This window comes from Lolium rigidum, chromosome 3, assembly GCF_022539505.1.
Source record: "Lolium rigidum isolate FL_2022 chromosome 3, APGP_CSIRO_Lrig_0.1, whole genome shotgun sequence".
NCBI classification, from domain to species: Eukaryota; Viridiplantae; Streptophyta; class Magnoliopsida; order Poales; family Poaceae; genus Lolium; species Lolium rigidum.
In genome coordinates this window covers 354819990-354841911 of record NC_061510.1, presented here as the reverse complement: position 1 = coordinate 354841911, position 21922 = coordinate 354819990, and the positions used below count along the sequence as shown (strand labels likewise).

The following is a 21922-nucleotide window of genomic DNA, read 5'->3' as shown; positions in this document are numbered from 1 at the left end:
GTATAAAAGGAGCATCCGGAGTTAGTAAAGGGGGTTGATCGTCATATGGAAGGTCATTGGCAAGGAAAGGTCGCAATAACAGTTAGGATAGAGGTTTGGAGGAAGGAGGGAAAGAAGCCATATCGGAGGCAAAGGGAGAGGGAGTCTCAGCTCGCAACCGTGTAAGGTGTTCATCAATCAAGGAGATCGACGAGCATGACGCAGGTGTTTCACATTTTGCGCCCTGAACCTGAGTAAAAACATGTGTGTTTGTATTGTTCTTGGTCCTGTTTGCAGTGTCTAGTGCCTTCCAGCGACACCCGATACCTTCCTCCTGGCACAAAGGGCAGCCAGAAGCAAAGAGCACGAGATGGAAATCCCCCCATGAGAAATTCCACAATTGTTCTTCACATCCATCTTCGGTGCGTTTCTCATGTGACGAGTATTGAGTAATCCATCCTCTGGAGTCTGGTCTAGAATTTGTAGAGGCAACAATGTAGCAATTTTTTTTTTCGTTTTTCCCCAGTGATGTACAAGTTTGTTTCTACAATATGTTAGAGCGAGATGTAAAAAGCTACAGTAGTCCTTTTTTTTAATGTGGGGACAGAGCTGCTACTCCACCGGCCGTGCGCGTGATCGGTTGTGGCATGCCGGTGCCGGCGTGCCGCCGTGCCGGGGCATAGAATCTGCACGCACGACCAGAACCCAGTTTGCGACGAATGATTCAGGCCCAGCCAGCCGGTGAGTCAACACGGAGACGCAGTTAGTTTCACGGAAACAATGCACATCAAGAAGCCAGCTAGCGCCCTCATGTTTTGACAGTTCCGTCGAACTGTCAGCAATACTGCAGAGGCATCGCCAGTAAAGACGTGCCATGTATAACGCGCGTCGCGGTGGCAGCTCCCAAAAATGGCACGACGGGGGGGGGGGCAGGTGAAAGTAAAAAACGGAACAAAGTGAAACTGACGCGCCTGCTCCAGCTCAGAACAATCCAGGTGGCGGCCCGTCTGTCAGTCGGCCAGTCCGCACGCGCAACAGCACGCATTTGTTCGCCTCTGCCCGGCGCGCTCCCCGAGGCCGAGGGAGACGAGACCTGTGTGTTTCCACTCCAGTCCACATCGGAATATCGGGGACGGAAACGGCGTCTCCTCCGTCGGGCGTCGCCCACCAAAACAAACCAAACCTCAACGTCCTGAATAAAAACCCGTTCCGTTCCGTTCCGCGAGATCCGCACGGGAGTTTTTAGGGTTTTTCCGCAACCCCGTCACGCAGCTCTGCCCGCCCGCTGTCTCTCTGCCCCCAAATCGGAACAAACACCCCATTCCCGTCTCCACGCCTCTGCTCCGTCTCCCCCGCCGCAGCGATGCGGTCGCCGCCGCCGCCTCTCCCATGGCGGCCGCTGCTCCGCTTCATCCTAACCCTCGCCATCCTCACGCCATCTCCCGCGGCGGCCGCCGACCTCGCGTCCGACGCGGCGGCCCTCGCCGCCTTCCGCGCCGCCGTGGGGCCACGCGTGGCCTGGAACGTCACCTCCCCAACGACCGTCTGCAGCTGGACGGGCGTCTCCTGCACGGGCCCCCGCGTCACGGCGCTCCGCCTCCCCGCGGCCGCCCTCGCCGGCCCCATCCCGGCGGGCACGCTCGGCAACCTCACCGCCCTCCAAACCCTCAGCCTGCGCTACAACGCGCTGAGCGGCGCCCTGCCCGCCGACCTCGCCGCCGCCGCCGACCTCCGCGGCGCCTTCCTCAACGACAACCGCCTCACGGGCGACTTCCCGCCCGCCTTCCTCGCCATGCCCGGCCTCACCCACCTCGCGCTCGGCGGCAACTCCCTCTCCGGCGCCATCCCGCCCGCCCTCGCCAACCTCACCCGCCTCAGAGTCCTCCTCCTCGAGAGCAACCGCTTCGCCGGCGCGATCCCCGACCTCCCGCAGCCGTCCCTGCAGCAGCTCAACGTCTCCTTCAACCAGCTCAACGGATCCGTCCCGCCCTCGCTCCGCTCCCAGCCCCGCTCCGCCTTCCTCGGCATGGCCTCCCTCTGCGGCGCCCCCCTCCCCGCCTGCCCCGGCGAGCAGCCCTCCCCTCCCCCCTCCCCAACAACCCAACCCTCCTCCCCCACCCCCACACCACCATCCCCCACCACCACCACCAACAACAAAAACAAGCTCTCCGGCGGCGCCATCGCCGGAATCGCAATCGGCGCCGTCATCGGCGCAGCCCTCCTCCTCCTCCTGCTCATCTGCCTCTGCCGCCGCTCAACCCGCACCAAAACCCGGGCCCTCGAAATGCCGCCCCCGTCCCCCGCCGCCATCCCCGCGGGCGGCGGCCGAAAACCGCCAGAGACAACCAGCAGCGCCGCCATCGCGCCGCTCGCCGGCATGGGCCACCCCGGCGCCCCCATGGGAGGCCAGTCCACCTCCGGGAAGAAGCTCGTCTTCTTCCGCCCCGCGGCGGCCGCGGTGCAGCCGTTCGACCTGGAGGACCTGCTGCGCGCGTCCGCCGAGGTGCTCGGGAAGGGCGCCATCGGGACCACCTACAAGGCCGTGCTCGAGTCCGGCGCCACTGTGGCTGTCAAGCGCCTCAAGGACGTCAACATGACTGAGCCTGAGTTCCGTGAGAGGATTGCTGACATTGGGGAGCTGCAGCACGAGTTCATTGTGCCGCTGCGTGCGTACTACTTCAGCAAGGATGAGAAGCTGCTCGTGTCCGACTTCATGCCCATGGGGAGCCTCTCTGCACTCCTGCACGGTGAGAATCTCACGTTTCCTACTCTTTTTTTCCAGTCCTCTTGTGCTCATACTCTCTGGTTATGATATTATTACTCTTCTTATTGTTCCTGCTCCTGCTTCTTCGTGTCAAATTTTATTTTGCATGGCGATGATAGAGTGGTACTTGAATTTATCACCAATGTTTGAGAATTGAGATTGCAGTTGTTTAGTTGCAATTGCACTGCATCTGCCATGGCTTGCTTCAGTAGCTGTAGCTCTTAACATTTCTTCAATAAGGCGACACACCATGTTAGTTCTGATGCAGGTCTTAGTTATTTGCTTGATATCCAAAGTATTTGGATTGTGAGTTTTATTTACTGGGTATTCTTATTGAAATCATATTCTGATTGACTCTCTCTACATTTTGCTTGTGGTTGAGACCTAGAGGGACCATGTTTGTGGTTAGAAACTTAGGATACTTGTACTGCAGTGAACGTCCCACTTTCTGGTTAAGACTTTCCAACCAACTACAATTTTTTCAGAAGGTTGAACAAAATTGTGACTGCTTTTCATAGGCTTATATTCCTTCTTCATGTGTTGTTGGGTCTCCTCTTTGTCTTTTAACTTTGCATTGATTGGAGGAAACCAAATCCCTGGAAGCCGTTCTAGTTGGTGGGAGTGTTAAGTGTTTCATTGATTAAGGTGGTATTGGATATCCTAATATCATGTCGGGAATAATGGGCAATGTTCATAGCTTGATTTTGCGACTTGACCATGAAAATGAAGGTACTACCTAAAATTGTAATCTCACATGATCTTAATTATTTTTTCTGTAAGCAGGTAACAGAGGTTCTGGCCGTACACCACTGAACTGGCCGACAAGAGCAAGCATTGCCCTTGCTGCAGCCCGTGGGATTGAGTACATCCACTCGACAAGCTCAACGACTTCCCATGGCAACATCAAGTCATCCAATATCCTTCTGGGCAAGTCATATCAAGCACGCGTATCAGACAACGGCCTTGCTACTCTTGTTGGCTCATCATCCGCACCATTGCGCGCCACTGGATACCGAGCTCCGGAGGTTACTGATCCCCGGAGGGTATCCCAGAAGGCTGACGTGTACAGCTTTGGAGTTCTCTTGCTGGAGCTGCTGACAGGCAAGGCCCCCAGTCAGGCTGCTCTTAACGACGAGGGCGTCGACCTGCCCAGGTGGGTGCAGTCCGTCGTACGCTCGGAATGGACCGCAGAGGTGTTTGACATGGAGCTCCTGAGACACCAGGACTCCGAGGAACAGATGGTTCAGCTTCTACAGCTTGCCATAGACTGCGTCGCACAAGTCCCAGATGCACGGCCGACGATGTCACATGTTGTCGTGCGGATTGACGAGATCAAGAGGTCAAGCGAGAGCGTCGAAGGAACCGATCAACAGCAGGATGCCTTGAATCAGGCAGAGGACGACGATCAGGATGAAACCGTCGAGGGGCCAGCTCATTTGGCGCCATGATCTCGAGTGACCAGAGAGAGGAGTCGGCTAATTGCTGCAGCCCGCATTCGGTTCATATATTTGATGAATCCTATCTCCGATCGAGTTGGCTGTTTTTCATCTTGTTAGCAAATATTGAATTCGGCAACTTGGGTGTTAACTGATTGTGTGCTCTCAGTAACTCGTGGTGGTTTAGGAATCTTCTATGCTCAACTGTGTGATTGCTTAATTGCCCTAGTTATTCTACTACTAGCTGATTAGGTTGGTTCTTTAGCGGCTATCCATGTAATTACTCAAACCCAATCTATTGTCTGGAACTCCTTGGCGAAACCATTCATGAGTGTGCTTTGCTCCATCTGTTGTGTGTGTGGTGGTTGCCGATAAGCATGACCAATGTGGTTCTGTGGGTCATGTGCTTTGGATGGTCCGGTTATCTGTTTGACGGCTCCAGTTCCTGAGAGCTACACTGGGCTCTCGATCCGGTGGCACTGCTTTTTTGCTTTCGGTGACCGTGACAGTTTTGAACTGGAGCAGGACCAGTGTTAGCTGAATTGAATTGGCAGATGCGCATAGCGAGTTGCCTGTTGGTGAATGGTGGTAACTGTATCTCATTGTTCATTAATAGATGCGAGGTACGCATAGTGGGCTGTCTCGAGAGACAGGAAAACAGGGAGGAGCGTGCGTGCTGCTCGAAGAATCGTCGATTACTATCTGGTTGCTGTACCTGTTTGGGTGATCCAATCTCCATTACAGTTTGTAGGTGCTGGTAGATGGCAAGCGCTCAACAAACTATCCATGGATTCTGTAGACTCGACAGCGCCACGACTCTAGCAGCGTACGTGTCTGTGCTGTGCACGAAACTGACACCGTCCGAGGGGAGTCTCGTTTCAACGGCGATGGTATAGGACGGGCCACCTAGTACGATTTTTGTCGCGGCCGGCCGTGGAGCGCGCCATCCAAATCCGAACGAATCACAAGTTCGCAGGTAGACGACGACGGCGCCTCACATGTGTGTCTGGACTGTCCCCCCTCGTTCCCCACCATGTGATCGGGGAGATCGCGGGAGGGACCGGCAGCAGCTGCTCTACCACAGCAACTGCAGCAGAAGTCGCCGTCTTCACTCTGATTCAGTTGCGGAGCGACCTGCAAGCCGATACCTCAAAATTCGGAGGATCAATCTTCTTCGGGGCGTACCTCAGGGTGGCCCGACGCATTTTTGAAAAAATAGAAATATCATTATTGTTTCTTTTTTTTTTCGGTCCGCGGATTAAAAGTTGCCCGTATGGCTACACTTATTCGTTTGGGTGTGGCAGCCTAGCAACCCGACGTATTTTTTTACAAATAAATTCAAATATTTAAAATTTAATTTACATCGTAGAAAGGAAATGAAAAACACATACAAAAATAAGAAAACTTGGCCAAAACCCTAGACCTATCTACTGCTCCTCTTCGCCGCCCTTGGCAAGTCCACGATCACCAAAATTTCCCAGGTTCAATCGGGTACCAGTGGAGGTAGATGGAATGCATGCGATGCCGGTGCTCGAGGTGCTAGTGCAGGCGGTGCCTGGCTCTGTAGAGTGGCATGGAACCTTTGCGATTGGGATGACTGGTGTAGCTGCGTGCCAAGGCCCTGCAACTCGGCCACTTCCTGGCCTTCACTTTGAGGTTAAACGTCTCCTTCTCGTCTAGCCCATGTGGCATGTGGGGGAGTTGGTCCTCCATGCCCTCTTCCTTGGGTTACTCCACCATGTACTCTAGGTAGCCTAGATAGTCGGAGCGTTGTCCCGAACCTCCTTGCACTGGATCTCTTCGCTGAAGAAGGGCTCCCTCTCCTCCTTGCCCTCCATCTTCACATCCACGGGCGGGGCATCTTCGTTGTCGTATTTGTCGTCGCCAAGAAACCCGGCGCGACACCACGCATCCCACTCCATGTTGTCGTAGGTGTCCCACATTGCCAAGTCGAGCGCGTAGGCCGCGCCCGCGAGCATACCAGAAGACATGAGGGCTCGGCGACGGATGATCTCCATGCACCGCGCACACCCTTGATGCGGCACTGGTGGCACTAGCAGCCTCTGCACCGCTTGAAAGGTGCACGTCGTCCCACTCGGCAGACGTGTTGTGTTGGTACAGTGCCACACCATGTCAACAATGATGTTGACACAAACGCGCTTTGGCTTGGGCCGTGAGGACCTAGCCTCGCCATCGTGCTTCGTCTTCTTCCACAGCTAGCCCTTGGTCATGGTCCTCTCGACGCGAGCTCTGCCGATGCTTAGGAATGGAAGTGGTGTGGAGCGTTGTGGACGACGGCAAGCGCGACCACATACCTTCAAAAAGATGGGATGCGGCCGCCATCAATGTCAGCGCACCATCCAAAGCGTGTGCCATTGATGGCGAGTGGAAGGTGAGAGAGGACACACCCGCAGTTCGCAACGCGTCTACAACGACGCAGTTTCAGCCCAAATTTGAAACTGGACCAGGTAGCAACGGATACGCTGCTCCGGTTGCATCGAGCCGTTGGATTGGGTTTTTTCTAATCCTGCCAAAACAAATCATGTCCATCAGTCTGCGAGTTAGCCCGCTAGAGATGCTCTCACGGAGACTCGCAAGTCGCAACAGCACTCCGTGGCATCATGAACGCACGGTTACCGGGAAGACCGCGAGGCAATGAAAGCGTAGGGGGGGTCGTAATTTGACGAAATGGTACTAGTTTCAGATTGAAGACAACCGCGATGTTGATCTCTCCTTTTAGTTGTCTACATTGGTCACAAGCATCAATACCACTCCGTCAGGATCACTGCCTCCTTTACTTTATAGTAAAAGAACATTCCTTGAGTCGTCAGAGTGGAAAAGTATCGCAATTTCGACACTTGACCTCACAACTAAAATTAAAATATTCCAACACAGGGGAAGACATTCCTGCTAGATTAACAATGCACGCCTTAGAAAAATGCATCAGGATCTTCTAAACTTCCTCCTCATCCTCACAAGAAAAACAAGTGCATATAAGGAATTTCTCACCAGCTGGTACTTGCCACCACCTGTTAGCACTTAGCATGACTCCATGATGTACAGTACAGAGCATCTTAATTGTCTACGTACGGGTCGCGGTCATGTTAGAAACTTCAGAATTGACCAAAGGAAAGAGCAGAAGATCATGTCGGGGCGAAGAAAAGCACCTAATCCTGAGCTGAGACTTTGACGCTGGGGTCCGTCAAGATTGCTGCCTGCCGCCCAAGAGCGACTCCCTCGTAGGTGAACCTGACTAACTGAGGGCGACCGTCCCTGACTTTTCCAGCATGCCATTTTAGCCTGCGTCAAAAATCCTCTCTCGGCAAAACAATCAATGTGCAGCACTCCAATTATAATTATAGATCGAAGAACAGTATTACGGTTCTAGCTGGTGATGACTTTTCGTTTGGATGGGATGGTCTCGCAAAGGCGAAGGCCACAGAGAGTCTGAGATGCATGCTGTGGGATGTCTCCTGGATAGGAAAATGTTGGTAAGCTACCGCGAAGACTCGAGTTCTTGAGGTTAACCTGGTACTACTTTTCAGTGCTTGTACTGTTGCACCTGATCTGCAGTTCAGCACTGCAGTTTCTGCCCCCTAAAAAATGGTTTGGAGACGTTGATTGGTACTTGCTTGTACTGCAAGTCTGCAATCATAGAGTAATATGCCACACACAGGTTTTATTACCAGGGGAGCTATAGCATTAGACAAAGAGGTCTAGTGATAATGGGATATAGGTGAAGTAGGAATCGGCGGATGTAGCTGCTTCGGTTCGCTTGCGGAGTGGGATATACCGATTGGTGCACACAACGGCAGTTTGGTTTCGGCCTTTCGGGATGCCATTGGAGTTTGGATGTCATGTCCTTGACTCCTTGTGTGTTCCTCTCGCTTTTCTTGATGAGATAAATTTTTCAAGGTGAATGTAAAAAATCTTTGGATTAACATGGACAACCTAAATATAAACGTTTGTTTCCCCATCTTTTCATACTGTAAATGCGTCCTAAATTTTGTCTCCTAAATTGTGAAATGCACGTTTAGCGTCCTAAGAGCATCCCCACTCGTTGGCGCTCCCCACGCCCAAATCCGGCGATATTTTCGTCCGGATTGGAGGAAGATTTGGCGTGTGGAGCGCCGAAGTTCCAGCCGTCCCCCCGGCAGGAAACCCCCACCTCGACCATTTGACATATTTCAAACAAATTTAACATTAAATTTAACAAGTTCGGCGACCAACGGTACGAAAATTGCTGAAACAATTTCGGCGAAAATAATTGTACAATGTTTAACAAGTGCTTGAAACAAATGAAGCACACAATTTCACAATTTTTCAAACAAATTAGACAGACTAGTTGGCGTCGGCGTTGGCGTTGCCTCGGAGCCTCCATATGTGCTCCACTAGATCATCTTGCGACGGTGATGCATTGTAGAGTCTCGAATCTCCCGACGCATAGCAATGAAGGCGGCCCATGATGGAGGCACTCGGTGATTAGGTGCATGCAAGAGAACCCTCTCTCTCATATGGTGCTTCTTGCTCAGCCGGAGGAACCGGATGCTTTCGCTCATTTTCAATAATCATATTGTGTAGGCACACACGACGGTTCAATAATCGACGGTGGGTGATCTCAAGTAATAGTCCCCGAACAACTGCTATGACGGCCCTGCAGAACCGGTAGAAACAATCAAGGGCGGTGGACTCCGCCATCCGAAGATAGTCATCTGCGGTATCACCGGGAGCTCCATACGTCGGCATCCTCATAGCCACTGTGCACTTCGCGGTGACGAAAATCCAACCAAACCGGTGCAATCCGCCTTGCATCCGAAGTAGGGATCAAAGTGGCGGATGGCATACACAATTTGCAGAAATAGCTTTCTGCTCATCTGAAACGACGCCGGAAAACACTCTCACCGTGCAATGGATTGTCGGCGAAGTAGTCGGCGTACAACATGCGGTAGCCCTCCATTCGCTGTCTCGGCTTGCACTTCCGGCGACCTCGTGCCGACCCACCACGTCGACCGGTTGCCGGTCCGGCGTACATGCTAGCCAAGCAACCAAGGATCATCATGTGCTCGTCGTCTTGGGCGGGCTGCTGCCATCTCTTCTTGCATAAGCTCGACGAACATCTGCTCCTCCTCTTCGTCCGAGTCCATGGCCGGCGAGGCAAATGGACGAACACCGACGGGCGTGGTCGAGGCAACCCGAGCCGCGGCGGCGAGGAGCAAGCGAGGCCGGCGGAAGAGCAAGCGGGCCGGCGGAATATAGGCGAGGTGGGGAAGGAGGGCGGCGGAATCTAGGCAACAAGCCGGCGGGGTGGTGCCGGCGGCGAGAGAGATACGAGGGTGGGGGAGATTTTGAGCGACGTGGCGGTGGGGTTCGTGCGTCGAGTCACCGACGGATCGGGCCCTTCCCCGCTTTTCACTCGTCGGAGTCCCCGAGCGCTCCCCGGGGGCCGGGGGTGGCGTGGGCTCGCCGGATGGATGAAGGGCCAAATCCGGACGAAAACGAGTAACCGGGGGCGCGACTGGGCCGATTTACGCCGTCCGGATGTAAAAAACGCTCGCCGGGGGCCTGTTCGGGGGACGAGTGGAGATGCTCTAAAGCTTGTCAAACGTCCACTGTGGTTCAAACATGCTAGGCTAGTGCTGATCATGTCACATGTCCAGTTGACCTCCTTAGCCAGCTGATCACAGCCATGCCACACCGCTGCTCAGAGGTTTCATGAAGTATCTCACCATTGTCAGGCCTATTCCTGAGGCAGGTCAGCCCCAAACACCCAGAGGCCCCGCTAGGACTAGCTGTATATATTGGATGTGCACAGTATCTCATAACCAGCAAGGTAAAAGGCCCCGGAACAAGAAAGGCAAGCAACACCAGCGAAACCAACACCTACTGCTTGCACGTGTCCGACACGTAAACGTCGGTTGACCCTGACTCCACGTCTTTCTTTTTCAAGAAATCAACACCGCCTCCAGGGCATTATTTCCTCTTGGCCCTCCTTACAGTTCCACTCAAGGAGGATGGGGCCCTAGTGTCAAAGAAATATTGACCAAATCGATCTCCATTTGCAACAGGTACACTGAAATTCCTTTTTATAACCTTAGCCAGCTAATACATTTGTAACAGATTTAAACCGATCTCCATTTGCAAATGGATGACTTCATGTTAGTTTTTTGGTCTCCGCAAAATAAAGGTGTCAATGTTCCCCGCGAAACTAACTCTACCCTATTACTACTACTTTTCAGTTTACTAAGAGTTTTTGTCATGAAGAAATATTATAGGAATACATAAGTTGAGAGGCAATGTTTTTTCCAGGACTAATGAAACTTCTGAGAATCACTATATTTTTTCACAAAGTTATAATAAAGGAGGCCCCTGCAAATGTTTCGCCCTAGGGCCCTCGGACATCCAGGAACGGTTCTGAACATTGTTATGACACCCCGTGTAAACAACATGCCATCAGAAGGGACAGACAGATATTATGATATCTATTTGTCGTATCGATATCTCACATGTCTGATCTATGTCTGTCGTGCATGTATAGGCTGGGAAGGGGGACTGGTTTAACTGGCAGGATAACCGAGCTATTTGGTGCCACCTCAAACCGTTAAGCTATCTATCTTAAACCGACAAGTTCTTGCTCGTGAACAAAACTCTCTCTTAAAATAAAGGCCATTTGTACTGTACTTTTATATTTCTAGAAAACTTAATTCTACCATAATAAAACTTAATGAGTATAATTTTATGTTATTTATTTGGCCTAGTTAATGACAAACTAGTAGTGTTTCTAAATAGATTATTAGTTTTTAAGTTTATTGTTAATAAGTTTTAATATTCTATCATTAAGAATCCATAGACATTGTGCTAAATTTGAATTGTGAGGTTGAACAAAAGTTATTTCTTGGATTTTTTGTAGTATTTAATAATCAGTATAGTGTATACGTATGTGGAGGTGGCGTTTTGGCTCATAGGAGCAAATGCTCCCATTATACAAAATAATTAAAAATTAATTTTAAAAATGTCAAAAAACATTGACATAATTTTTTTTGGTGTGCATCGTGACATTCTATGTTCGTGCACAAGTTTTCGTGGAAAAACAACATTTTATGTGGTGCGTACAAAAAAGACAAAAAAATGCGCTGTACGTAGTCGTGTTACAGCATCAAAATTTGTCTTTTTTACAGGAGCCACATAAATTATTTTCTTTTTTTGAAAATTTGTGTACCAACATAAAATGTCTATATGTACATGTAAAAATTTATTTTAAATTTTTTTGACACTTCAAAATGTGGATTCACACAATGGGAGCAAATGCTCCTATGAGCCAAAGTGCATTTCCCATACGTATGTATGGTAAGGATTTCTATAGCACATGATCTAACAAATATCTTAGATACTAGTTTCTAGTTATAATTAGGTAAACATAATTGAAGAAAAATCTATAGTACTATTGAAGCACAACATGATTTTTTGTTGTAGCTCAGTTGTCTTTGAAGCTACAACGTTTCAATACTATGTTTGTAATGTGTCTGTACTCGGTATTCAAATATCATTCCCTAGACCAGTCACTGATCAAATGAAATGATGTGGATTCTATTGCGTTTGTATACATCTACTTTGATTAATTTATATGTCTCATAAAAAATATGTCCTTATGCAATGTGGTTTGTAGCTTCTAATATGCTTGTGTGTACAAGTGCTTCAGTTTATGAAATAAAAAGTTACATGCAAATCTAGCTAACGTGGATTCTAGTATAGCGTGTAAGACTTTTGTTGGAGATAGACTAGCCGGCTAAATATGCCACCGCCGATGAGATTGGATTACTTGTGCCGCCTCTGTTTCGACTAATAAGGCGTACATGTGTTCTAAGATGAACTTTGACTGAAAAAAATGAGCAACAAAATCTTATTTACATTGTACATAATTTGTACCATTGAATGCATGTTGAAAAACCCTTTCTAATGATGTTAATTCTATACAAAAAATCTTCATATATTAGAAATAATTCTTGGTTAAAGAAAAACACAGAAAAACAATGACGCTCTATTCATTGGAGCGGAGGCATGATAAATAGTATGTGGCGTGGACTAGCATGATGTAAACTGAGCATTTTATTGTTTGATGACGTTAAATTGTCTTTTAGACCTAATGGTTAATTTTTTCCTTAAAGGATGTTTTATTACTAAAAGATTTAAGTTTTACACCAGTACTGCATAACTAAGATGCACACAGCCGCTCAAATCCAAAATTAATAGGAAAAAAGCGCAATACAAGTAATCATGAGAAACTTTAAAGGCGCCTATGGGGATGAAGTACCAATCCGTAGATTATGCTGCCATTCATGTTGAATAAAAATATCTCTCGTTGTATCCTTCAAACGTGTAGAGTCCTCCATAACAGGTAACGATGCTCCACACGTTGTAGAGACCAACACGAATGGAGCGTAGTTGTGCACTTCATCTGCATAAGAGACAAGTTTTTATCATTAAAAACCGTATCATTTCTACATAACCTAATGAATAATTATATTATTTATCACTAATATACTTTCAATTCTCGCACGTTGCACATCCCAAAATTCACATGGCCCCTCTTTTCTTGGAATCTGACCCGATATACAATGCAGCACTACAATTTCTGTCACATCAAACAAAGAGATGGCGACGTTGATTGCAGAAATTCAAAACGGGCCAACGTAAATGTAGCTCTTTATTTTCAAACACTTATAATTTATACTTTATTGCTTTGAAAAATCCTAAACAAATTCTAGAGGCAGATGAAGTGCAAAATCTTAATATAAAAATACTTTATATTCTAAGCTACAAAAAAATGATGAAATTTGAAAAATCTTATGATGAACCGTGTATATTTTGATACTATATAATTTGTCAGATTTTGCAAAAATGACAAAATCTGAGAAATTTTATAGTGAACAATGTGCATTTTGATACTATATAATTTATCAGATTTTGATATTTTTATGTAGCCAGAATATAAACTAGTTGTTATTAAGATTTAATAGGTTTGCGGTGTACATCATCGACTGCCTCTACAACTTTTTTCCAGAGTTTTTAAAATTTTAAAAATATGAGTAAAGGGCTATATGTAGTGACAATCATACACGTGTAATCTGCGAAAAAAGACCGTTGTATGTATGAAGTAATGCAATTCTGTGAGCCAGGCTCCATCGGGCAGTGTACTAAGGTATGCCGATCACACGAGCGTCAATGGTCATAAAAAAAATGAACCTTTTAAATTATTATTTTTAGTTGCATTCTCACTTGCAATTAAAAAATCTCAATTGCAACCGTATATATGTATAAATCGCAACCTGTGCTTTGCGATTTGTGCAGTATGATATCACTATGTTTTATTGTGTTTAGAGAATTCAAATCAGATTTGCATTAGATGAAACATAACAATTTCGTGCACAGGAGGGATCCCATGTACGGTACTTTCGATCTTTCTGACCTGTGACATGTCCAGTTGACTGTCTTAGTAACCTGAGCTCAGCCCTCCCGGCGTGCCACACTGCCGTTCAGGCCGCATCTCACCGTTGCTATGAGGCCGTGCCATCCATGCCTTAGGGTGTGTTCGGTTCGGGGATGGGGTGGAATGGAATGGAACCATTCCATTCCACTGTCATGGAACGGTTTCATCCCTGTGTTTGGTTTTGGAATGGAATGAGAATGAAATAGAATGGGTGAGATAGTCACCCGATTAATTATTCTAAACTCGATTAATTATTTGCTAAACTTGATTAAGTAGTGATAAACTTGATTAATTATTGCTAAACTTGGTTAATTATTGCTAAACTTAATTAATCAGCGTGTGACAGTCACCCGTTCCACCTCGTCCAGCCGAATCGAAGGAACCACTTCATTCCAGATCTAGAGGGAATATTTCATTTGGAGGAACCACTTCATTTCATTCCAGTTTGCAACCGAACGCAGGAACGGGCTCTGGGTGCGGAACGGTTCCATTCTGTTCCACCTCATCCCAAAACTGAACACATCCTTAAGTAACGGGGTAGGATGGGGCTGTTCTCTTTCAGGAGGAGGCGTGGCGCCGAGAGGATGAGAGTAAATGTGAGTAGAAGCAGGGAACATGTTTCAGATCCTTATTTGTTCACGCTCGAATCGTTGATCAATGCGCAAAACTGCAAAAGAGCAACATAACTGAGGCTAGATATACCACAAGTCCACAACACCGTATGAGGACTAGGAAGAATGGTACTGGACAGAATGGAAAACACTAATGCTTGTCTTCGATTCTTTCTTAGTGGAAGGCCGAGCGAACAAATGTGGCTGATAAGCAGCAAAAACTATTTATTTATTCACAAAAAACGCTATACCCACACCGGCAAACTTTCTGTCGTGATTTAAAGCCTTTCTTATAAGTTTCAGCACCCAACAGTTGAAAACTTGCTTAACTCATAGTATGTGAAATGATCTACACACACAAACCTGTACAAGACATGAGCAAATCCCCCCCAATACTTTAGGACTATTGTGTCAGCATATGGTTGGGAGTGGAAAGGCTTGTGAAGCAGTGGAAACGTAGGGTAGTCGTAATTTGACGAAACGATTCAGGGTTTCAGATTAGAGACAACCGTAATGTACTGTACTGATGTTGATCTCTCCTTTTCGTTGTCTACATTGGCCTCAACATCAAGGCCATTCTGTCAGAGCCGCTGCCTCCTCTTTTTTCTTTAATATTACAAGAACATTCCTCGAGTCGTCAGAATGGAAAACTATCGCTATCTCGACACTTGACCTTACAGCAAAACTAAACTATTCTGAAACAGGGGAAGACATTGCTCCTGGATTAATAATTCGTGCCTTAGAGAAATGGTGCCCGGAAGGCATCCGCATCTTCTGGACTTCCTCCACACGAGAAAGGTATAAACATGACCATATGGCACTTGCCGCCACCTGTGAACTTCAGTCGACGACTCCATGATTGACAGGGCTTCTTAACTATCTCCGGGTCACGCCCTGGTCATATCAGAACCTTCAGAACGGACCAAAGAGAAGAGCAGAGAAACATGTCGAGAAGAAATGAAGAAAAACACCTGATCTTGAGTTGAGTTGACGCTGGGGTCCGTCCTGGACCGGAATAGGTGTGTGTGATTGATGTCTTCCTGTCCGAGGGCCGCAGAACAGTCAAGGTTGCTGCCGCCCAAGAGCGACCCCCTCGTAGGTGAACCTGAGACTGAGAGTGACCGTCACTGACATTTCCAGCGCGCCAATTTAACCTGTGTCAAAGTCTTCTCTCGGCAGACCAATAAATGTGCAGCACCTCCAATTATAGATAGAAGAACGGTATTATGGCACTGGTTTTTTTTTTCGATTAGAAACTAGTTGGTGACGACCTTCCATTTCAATGAAATGGTGCATTAAAGGTGAAAGACATACGACTATTCATAAGAAGAAGTAACATACTATGTGATAACATCAACAACATGTAATGTCAACTAAACAAAAAAAAAATTTGAACTGTGGGGCAAAAGCTTTGCCCCAACCATTTATTAAGAAGGAAGTGCCCGGTTTATTAATGGAAGAAACCGAGCGAAAACCATACAACAAACACCAACAACATGAGGCAGCACAACCACAAAGGGCAACACCTAAGACCAGCAACTCACGAAGCGACAACCCCACTCTAGCTAAGCAACCGCAGAGTGACGACTACCCTAGGACCACGCAGCTGCCGTTAAGCAGTCGCGGGCGCCTTACCAATGGTGCCACCCTTCTTGCCTATGCTCCTAAGAGCCTTTTTCACCTTTTTGATTTTGCCGGTAGAAGCCTCCTCAGCTATGAGGCAAGCAATCGCCTCGCCAGATCCAGGGCTAGCTGCCTCCAAGCAAGCGAGCAAGCCACCAAGCTTTTTCACGAAGACCGCCTGGTCAATACGTGCCAACATAGCTTCACGGTCGAAGAGGGGCAACCGGATGGATGGACCTCCACTATCCACAGAGGAGGGCAACTCGCAGGACTCAGACGGAGATGGTGATGGCGCGATGTCCACCGCCAAAGGCTCCAAAAGGCCTAGCTCAACTGGAAGCACCACAGATGATTTCCCACAATGATCCTGCAACTCAGGCAAGTTCTCCACAACTGGAGCCACAGCCTCGGTGGCGACAACCGTCGTAAGGACAGACGACGACGCATGTAGAGCACGGGGAGAATATTCTCCAAAGCAGCACTCGAACCCCTCATCAACAGAACCAGTCTGTATCTCAGGTGGTAGAGGCACAACCGACGCAACCTGAAGCTTGGCAAGAGCGTCCTGTACCTCAGAGCGAAGCAACTCAAACTTCTGAAGGACCTCCATGCGTAGCAGGGCAAGCGGGACTCCACGAGAAGAGCGAATCCTTGCAACACGGCTGCACCATAGGACGCAACGACGAGTGGCCCAAAACCCCAGCCCAACTCAGAGGCGACAAGGCTAAGCGGACGGAGAGCGGCTCCGCTGGCAAGGAGCACGAGCGACCGGAGAACGAGCCCGAGCCTCCGGAGAGCGAGAACGAGCAGCAGGAGAGCGCGCACGGCAGAAACGCTCCCGATGACCAGGACGACGACATCGGATGCATCTGAATGACCCACGACATGAGCTGACCTGGTGTCCACGCTCAAGGCACCGAAAACACCTCCCTCGAGCCCAGCGCTTGAAGGCGAGGCTACGGTCGAGACCTTCACGAAGCGGAGACAATGGCGCCCGGCTGGGACGATGATGCGCGTAAATGTACACGTCCGTTGGGAACCCCAAGAGGAAGGTATGATGCGCACAGTGGCAATTTTTCCCTCAGAAAGAAACCAAGGTTTAATCGAACCAGGAGGAGCCAAGAAGCACGTTGAAGGTTGATGGTCGCGAAATGTGATGCGGCGCAACACCAGGGATTCCGGCGCCAACGTGGAATCTGCACAACAAAACCAAAGTACTTTGCCCCAACGAAACAGTGAGGTTGTCAATCTCACCGGCTTGCTGTAACAAAGGATTAAGCGTATCGAGTGGAAGATGTTTGCAAAGAAAACAGTAAAACACAATTGCAGTAGATTGTATGCTATGTAAAGAATAGGACCGGGGTCCACAGTTCACTAGAGGTGTCTCTCCCATAAGATAAAAGCATGTTGGGTGAACAAATTACGGTCGGGCAATTGACAAATAGAGAAAGGCATAACAATGCATATACATGATATGATAAATATAGTGAGATTTAATTGGGCATTACGACAAAGTACATAGACCGCCATCCAACTGCATCTATGCCTAAAAAGTCCACCTTCAGGTTATCATCCGAACCCCATTCAGTATTAAGTTGCTAAGCAACAGACAATTGCATTAAGTATGGTGCGTAATGTAATCAACAACTACATCCTTAGACATAGAATCAATGTTTTATCCCTAGTGGCAACAACACATCACAACCTTAGAACTTTCTGTCATTGTCCCAGGTGTCAATGAAGGCATGAACCCACTATCGAGCATAAATACTCCCTCTTGGAGTTAAGAGTACAAACTTGGCCGAGCCTCTACTAATAACGGAGAGCATGCAAGATCATAAACAACACATAAACAATAGATTGATAATCACCATAACATAGTATTCTCTATCCATCGGATCCCGACAAACACAACATATAGTATTACGGATAGATGATCTTGATCATGTTAGGCAGCTCACAAGATCCAACAATGAAGCACAACAAGGAGAAGACGACCATCTAGCTACTGCTATGGACCCATGGTCCAGGGGTGAACTACTCACTCATCACTCCGGAGGCGATCATGGCGATGAAGAGTCCTCCGGGAGATGAATCCCCTCTCCGGCAGGGTGCCGGAGGCGATCTCCTGAATCCCCCGAGATGGGATTCGCGGCGGCGTCTCTGGAAGGTTTTCCGTATCGTGGCTCTCGGTACTGGGGGTTTCGCGACGGAGGCTTTAAGTAGGCGGAAGGTCAACGCGGGGGGCCACACGAGGTGCCCAGGGGGCAGGGCCGCGCGGCCGGGGCTCGGGCCGCGCCGCCCTGTCCCTGGCTGCCTCGTGGCCCCACTTCGTTATCTCTTCGGTCTTCCGGAAGCTTCGTGCAAAAATAGGACCACTGGGCGAAAGTTTCGTCCAATTCCGAGAATATTTCCTTACTAGGATTTCGAAACCAAAAACAGCGAGAAAACGACAAGCTGGCTCTTCGGCATCTTGTTAATAGGTTAGTTCCAGAAAATGCATAAATATGACATATAATGTGCATAAAACATGTAGGTATCATCAATAAAGTAGCATGGAACATAAGAAATTATCGATACGTTGGAGACGTATCGGCATCCCCAAGCTTAGTTACGCTCGTCCCGAGCGAGGTAAAACGATAACAAAGATAATTTCTGAAGTGACATGCCATCATAATCTTGATCATACTATTTGTAAACATATGTAATGAATGCAGCGATCAAAACAAAGGTAATGACATGAGTAAACAAGTGAATCATATGACAAAGACTTTTCATGAATAGTACTTCAAGACAAGCATCAATAAGTCTTGCATAAGAGTTAACTCATAAAGCAATAAATCAAAGTAGAGGTGTTGAAGCAACACAAAGGAAGATGAAGTTTCAGCGGTTGCTTTCAACTTATAACATGTATATCTCATGGATATTGTCAACATAAAGTAATATAACAAGTGCAATATGCAAGTATGTAGGAATCAATGCACAGTTCACACAAGTGTTTGCTTCTTAAGGTGGAGGAAGATAGGTAAACTGACTCAACAATAAAAGTAAAAGAATGGTCCTTCAAAGAGGAAAGCATCGATTGCTGTATTTGTGCTAGAGCTTTTATTTTGAAAACATGAAACAATTTTGTCAACGGTAGTAATAAAGCATATGAGTTATGTAAATTATATCTTACAAGTTGCAAGCCTCATGCATAGTATACTAATAGTGTCCGCACCTCGTCCTACTTAGCTTGGACTACCGGATCTTTGCATGCCATGTTTCAACCAAGTGTCACAAAGGGGTACCTCCATGCCGCCTGTACAAAGGTCTAAGGAGAAAGCTCGTATTTTGGATTTCTCGCTTTTGATTATTCTCAACTTAGACATCCATACCGGGACAACATGGACAACAGATAGTGGACTCCTCTTAAATGCATAAGCATGTAGCAATGATTATTATTCTCATATGAGATTGAGGATATATGTCCAAAACTGAAACTTCAACCATGATTCATGGCTTTAGTTAGCGGCCCAATGTTCTTCTCTAACAATTTTGCATGCTCCAACCACTAAAATGATAGATCCTTCGGACAAGACGGACATGCATAGCAACTCACATGATATTCAACAATAGTTGATGGCGTTCCCCAGAAGCATGGTTATCGCACAACAAGCAACTTAATAAAAGATAAAGTGCATAAGTACATATTCAATACTACGATAGTTTTTAAGGCTATTTTGTCCCATGAGCTATATATTGCAAAGGTGAATGATGGAATTTTAAAGGTAGCACTCAAGCAATTTACTTTGGAATGGCGGAGAAATACCATGTAGTTGGTAGGTATGGTGGACACAAATGGCATAGTAGTTGGCTCAAGGATTTTGGATGCATGAGAAGTATTCCCTCTCGATACAAGGTTTAGGCTAGCAAGGTTATTTGAAGCAAACTCAAGGATGAACAAGTGCAGCAAAACTCACATAAAAGACATATTGTAAACATTATAAGACTCTACACCGTCTTCCTTGTTGTTCAAAACTCAATACTAGATATTATCTAGACCTTAGAGAGACCAAATATGCAAATCAAATTTTAGCAAGCTCTATGTATTTCTTCATTAATGGGTGCAAAGTATATGATGCAAGAGCTTAAACATGAGCACAACAATTGCCAAGTATCACATTATCCAAGACATTTTAGAATTACTACATGTAGCATTTTCCAATTCCAACCATATAACAAATTAACGAAGAAGAAACTTCGCCTTGAACATTATGAGTAAAGCCTAAGGACACATGTGTCCATATGCAACAGCGGAGCATGTCTCTCTCCCACAAAGTGAATGCTAGGATCCATTTTATTCAAACAAAAACAAAAACAAAAACAAAAACAAACCGACGCTCCAAGTAAAGAACATAAGATGTGATTGAATAAAAATATAGTTTCAGGGGAGGAACCTGATGATGTTGTCGATGAAGAAGGGGATGCCTTGGGCATCCCCAAGCTTAGACGCTTGAGTCTTCTTAAAATATGCAGGGGTGAACCACGGGGGCATCCCCAAGCTTAGAACTTTCACTCCTCTTGATCATAGTATATCATTCTCCTCTCTTGACCCTTGAAAACTTCCTTCACACCAAACTTCAAGCAAACTCATTAGAGGGTTAGTGCACAATTAATAATTCACATGTTCAGAGGTGGCACAATCATTCTTTACACTTCTGGACATTGCATAAAGCTACTGGACATTAATGGATCAAAGAAATGAATCCAACATAGCAAAAGAGGCAATGCGAAATAAAAGGCAGAATCTGTCAAAAACAAAACAGTCCGTAAAGACGAATTTAAAGCTGGAACCAGACTTGCTCAAATGGAAAAACTCAAAACTAATGAAAGTTGCGTACATATCTGAGGATCACGCTCGTAAATTGGCAGATTTTTTCGAATTTTCTACAGAGAACTGTGCCCAGATTCGTGACAGACAGCAATGCTGTTTCTGCGCAGCGATCCCAAATATAACATCAACTTTGACATAGAAACTTTACTTGGCACAAAAACATACCGACGCTCCAAGTAAAGAACATAAGATGTGATTGAATAAAAATATAGTTTCAGGGGAGGAACCTGATGATGTTGTCGATGAAGAAGGGGATGCCTTGGGCATCCCCAAGCTTAGACAGCTTGAGTCTTCTTAAAATATGCAGGGGTGAACCACGGGGGCATCCCCAAGCTTAGAGCTTTCACTCCTCTTGATCATAGTATATCATTCTCCTCTCTTGACCCTTGAAAACTTCCTTCACACCAAACATCAAGCAAACTCATTAGAGGGTTAGTGCACAATTAATAATTCACACATTCAGAGATGACACAATCATTATTTTCACTTCTGGACATTGCATAATGCTACTGGATATTAATGGATCAAAGAAATAAATCCAACATAGCAAAAGAGGCAATGCGAAATAAAAGGCAGAATCTGTCAAAAACAGAACAGTCCGTAAAGACGAATTTAAAGCTGGCACCAGACTTGCTCAAATGGAAAAACTCAAAACTAATGAAAGTTGCGTACATATCTGAGGATCACGCTCGTAAATTGGCAGATTTTTTCGAATTTTCTACAGAGAACTGTGCCCAGATTCGTGATAGACAGCAATGCTGTTTCTGCGCAGCGATCCCAAATATAACATCAACTTTGACATAGAAACTTTACTTGGCACAAAAACATGATAAGGAGAGGTTGCTACAGTAGTAAACAACTTCCAAGACTCAACAAAACAAAAAATTGCTGTAGGTAAAAACATGGGTTGTCTCCCATAAGCGCTTTTCTTTAACGCCTTTCAGCTAGGCGCGAAAGTGCAAATCAAGTAACATCGAGAGTAGAAGCATCAACATCATAGCTTGTTCTAATAATAGAATCAAAAGGCAACTTCATTCTCTTTCTAGGGAAGTGTTCCATACCTTTCTTGAGAGGAAATTGATATTTAATATTACCTTCCCTCATATCAATAACAGCACCAACGGTTCGAAGAAATGGTCTTCCCAACAC

The 21922-nt window shown here is 46.8% G+C and overlaps 1 protein-coding gene across 1 annotated transcript; it reads left to right on the top strand.

The window, feature by feature from the left end:
* The first annotated feature begins 1342 nt into the window (after positions 1-1342).
* Positions 1343-4523, top strand: LOC124700337 (probable inactive receptor kinase At1g48480). Its single transcript, XM_047232482.1, has 2 exons — positions 1343-2726; positions 3527-4523. Exons 1-2 carry the CDS (start codon positions 1343-1345, stop codon positions 4189-4191), a joined length of 2049 nt encoding a protein of 682 aa, XP_047088438.1. The 3' UTR covers positions 4192-4523.
* Positions 4524-21922: the final 17399 nt, after the last annotated feature.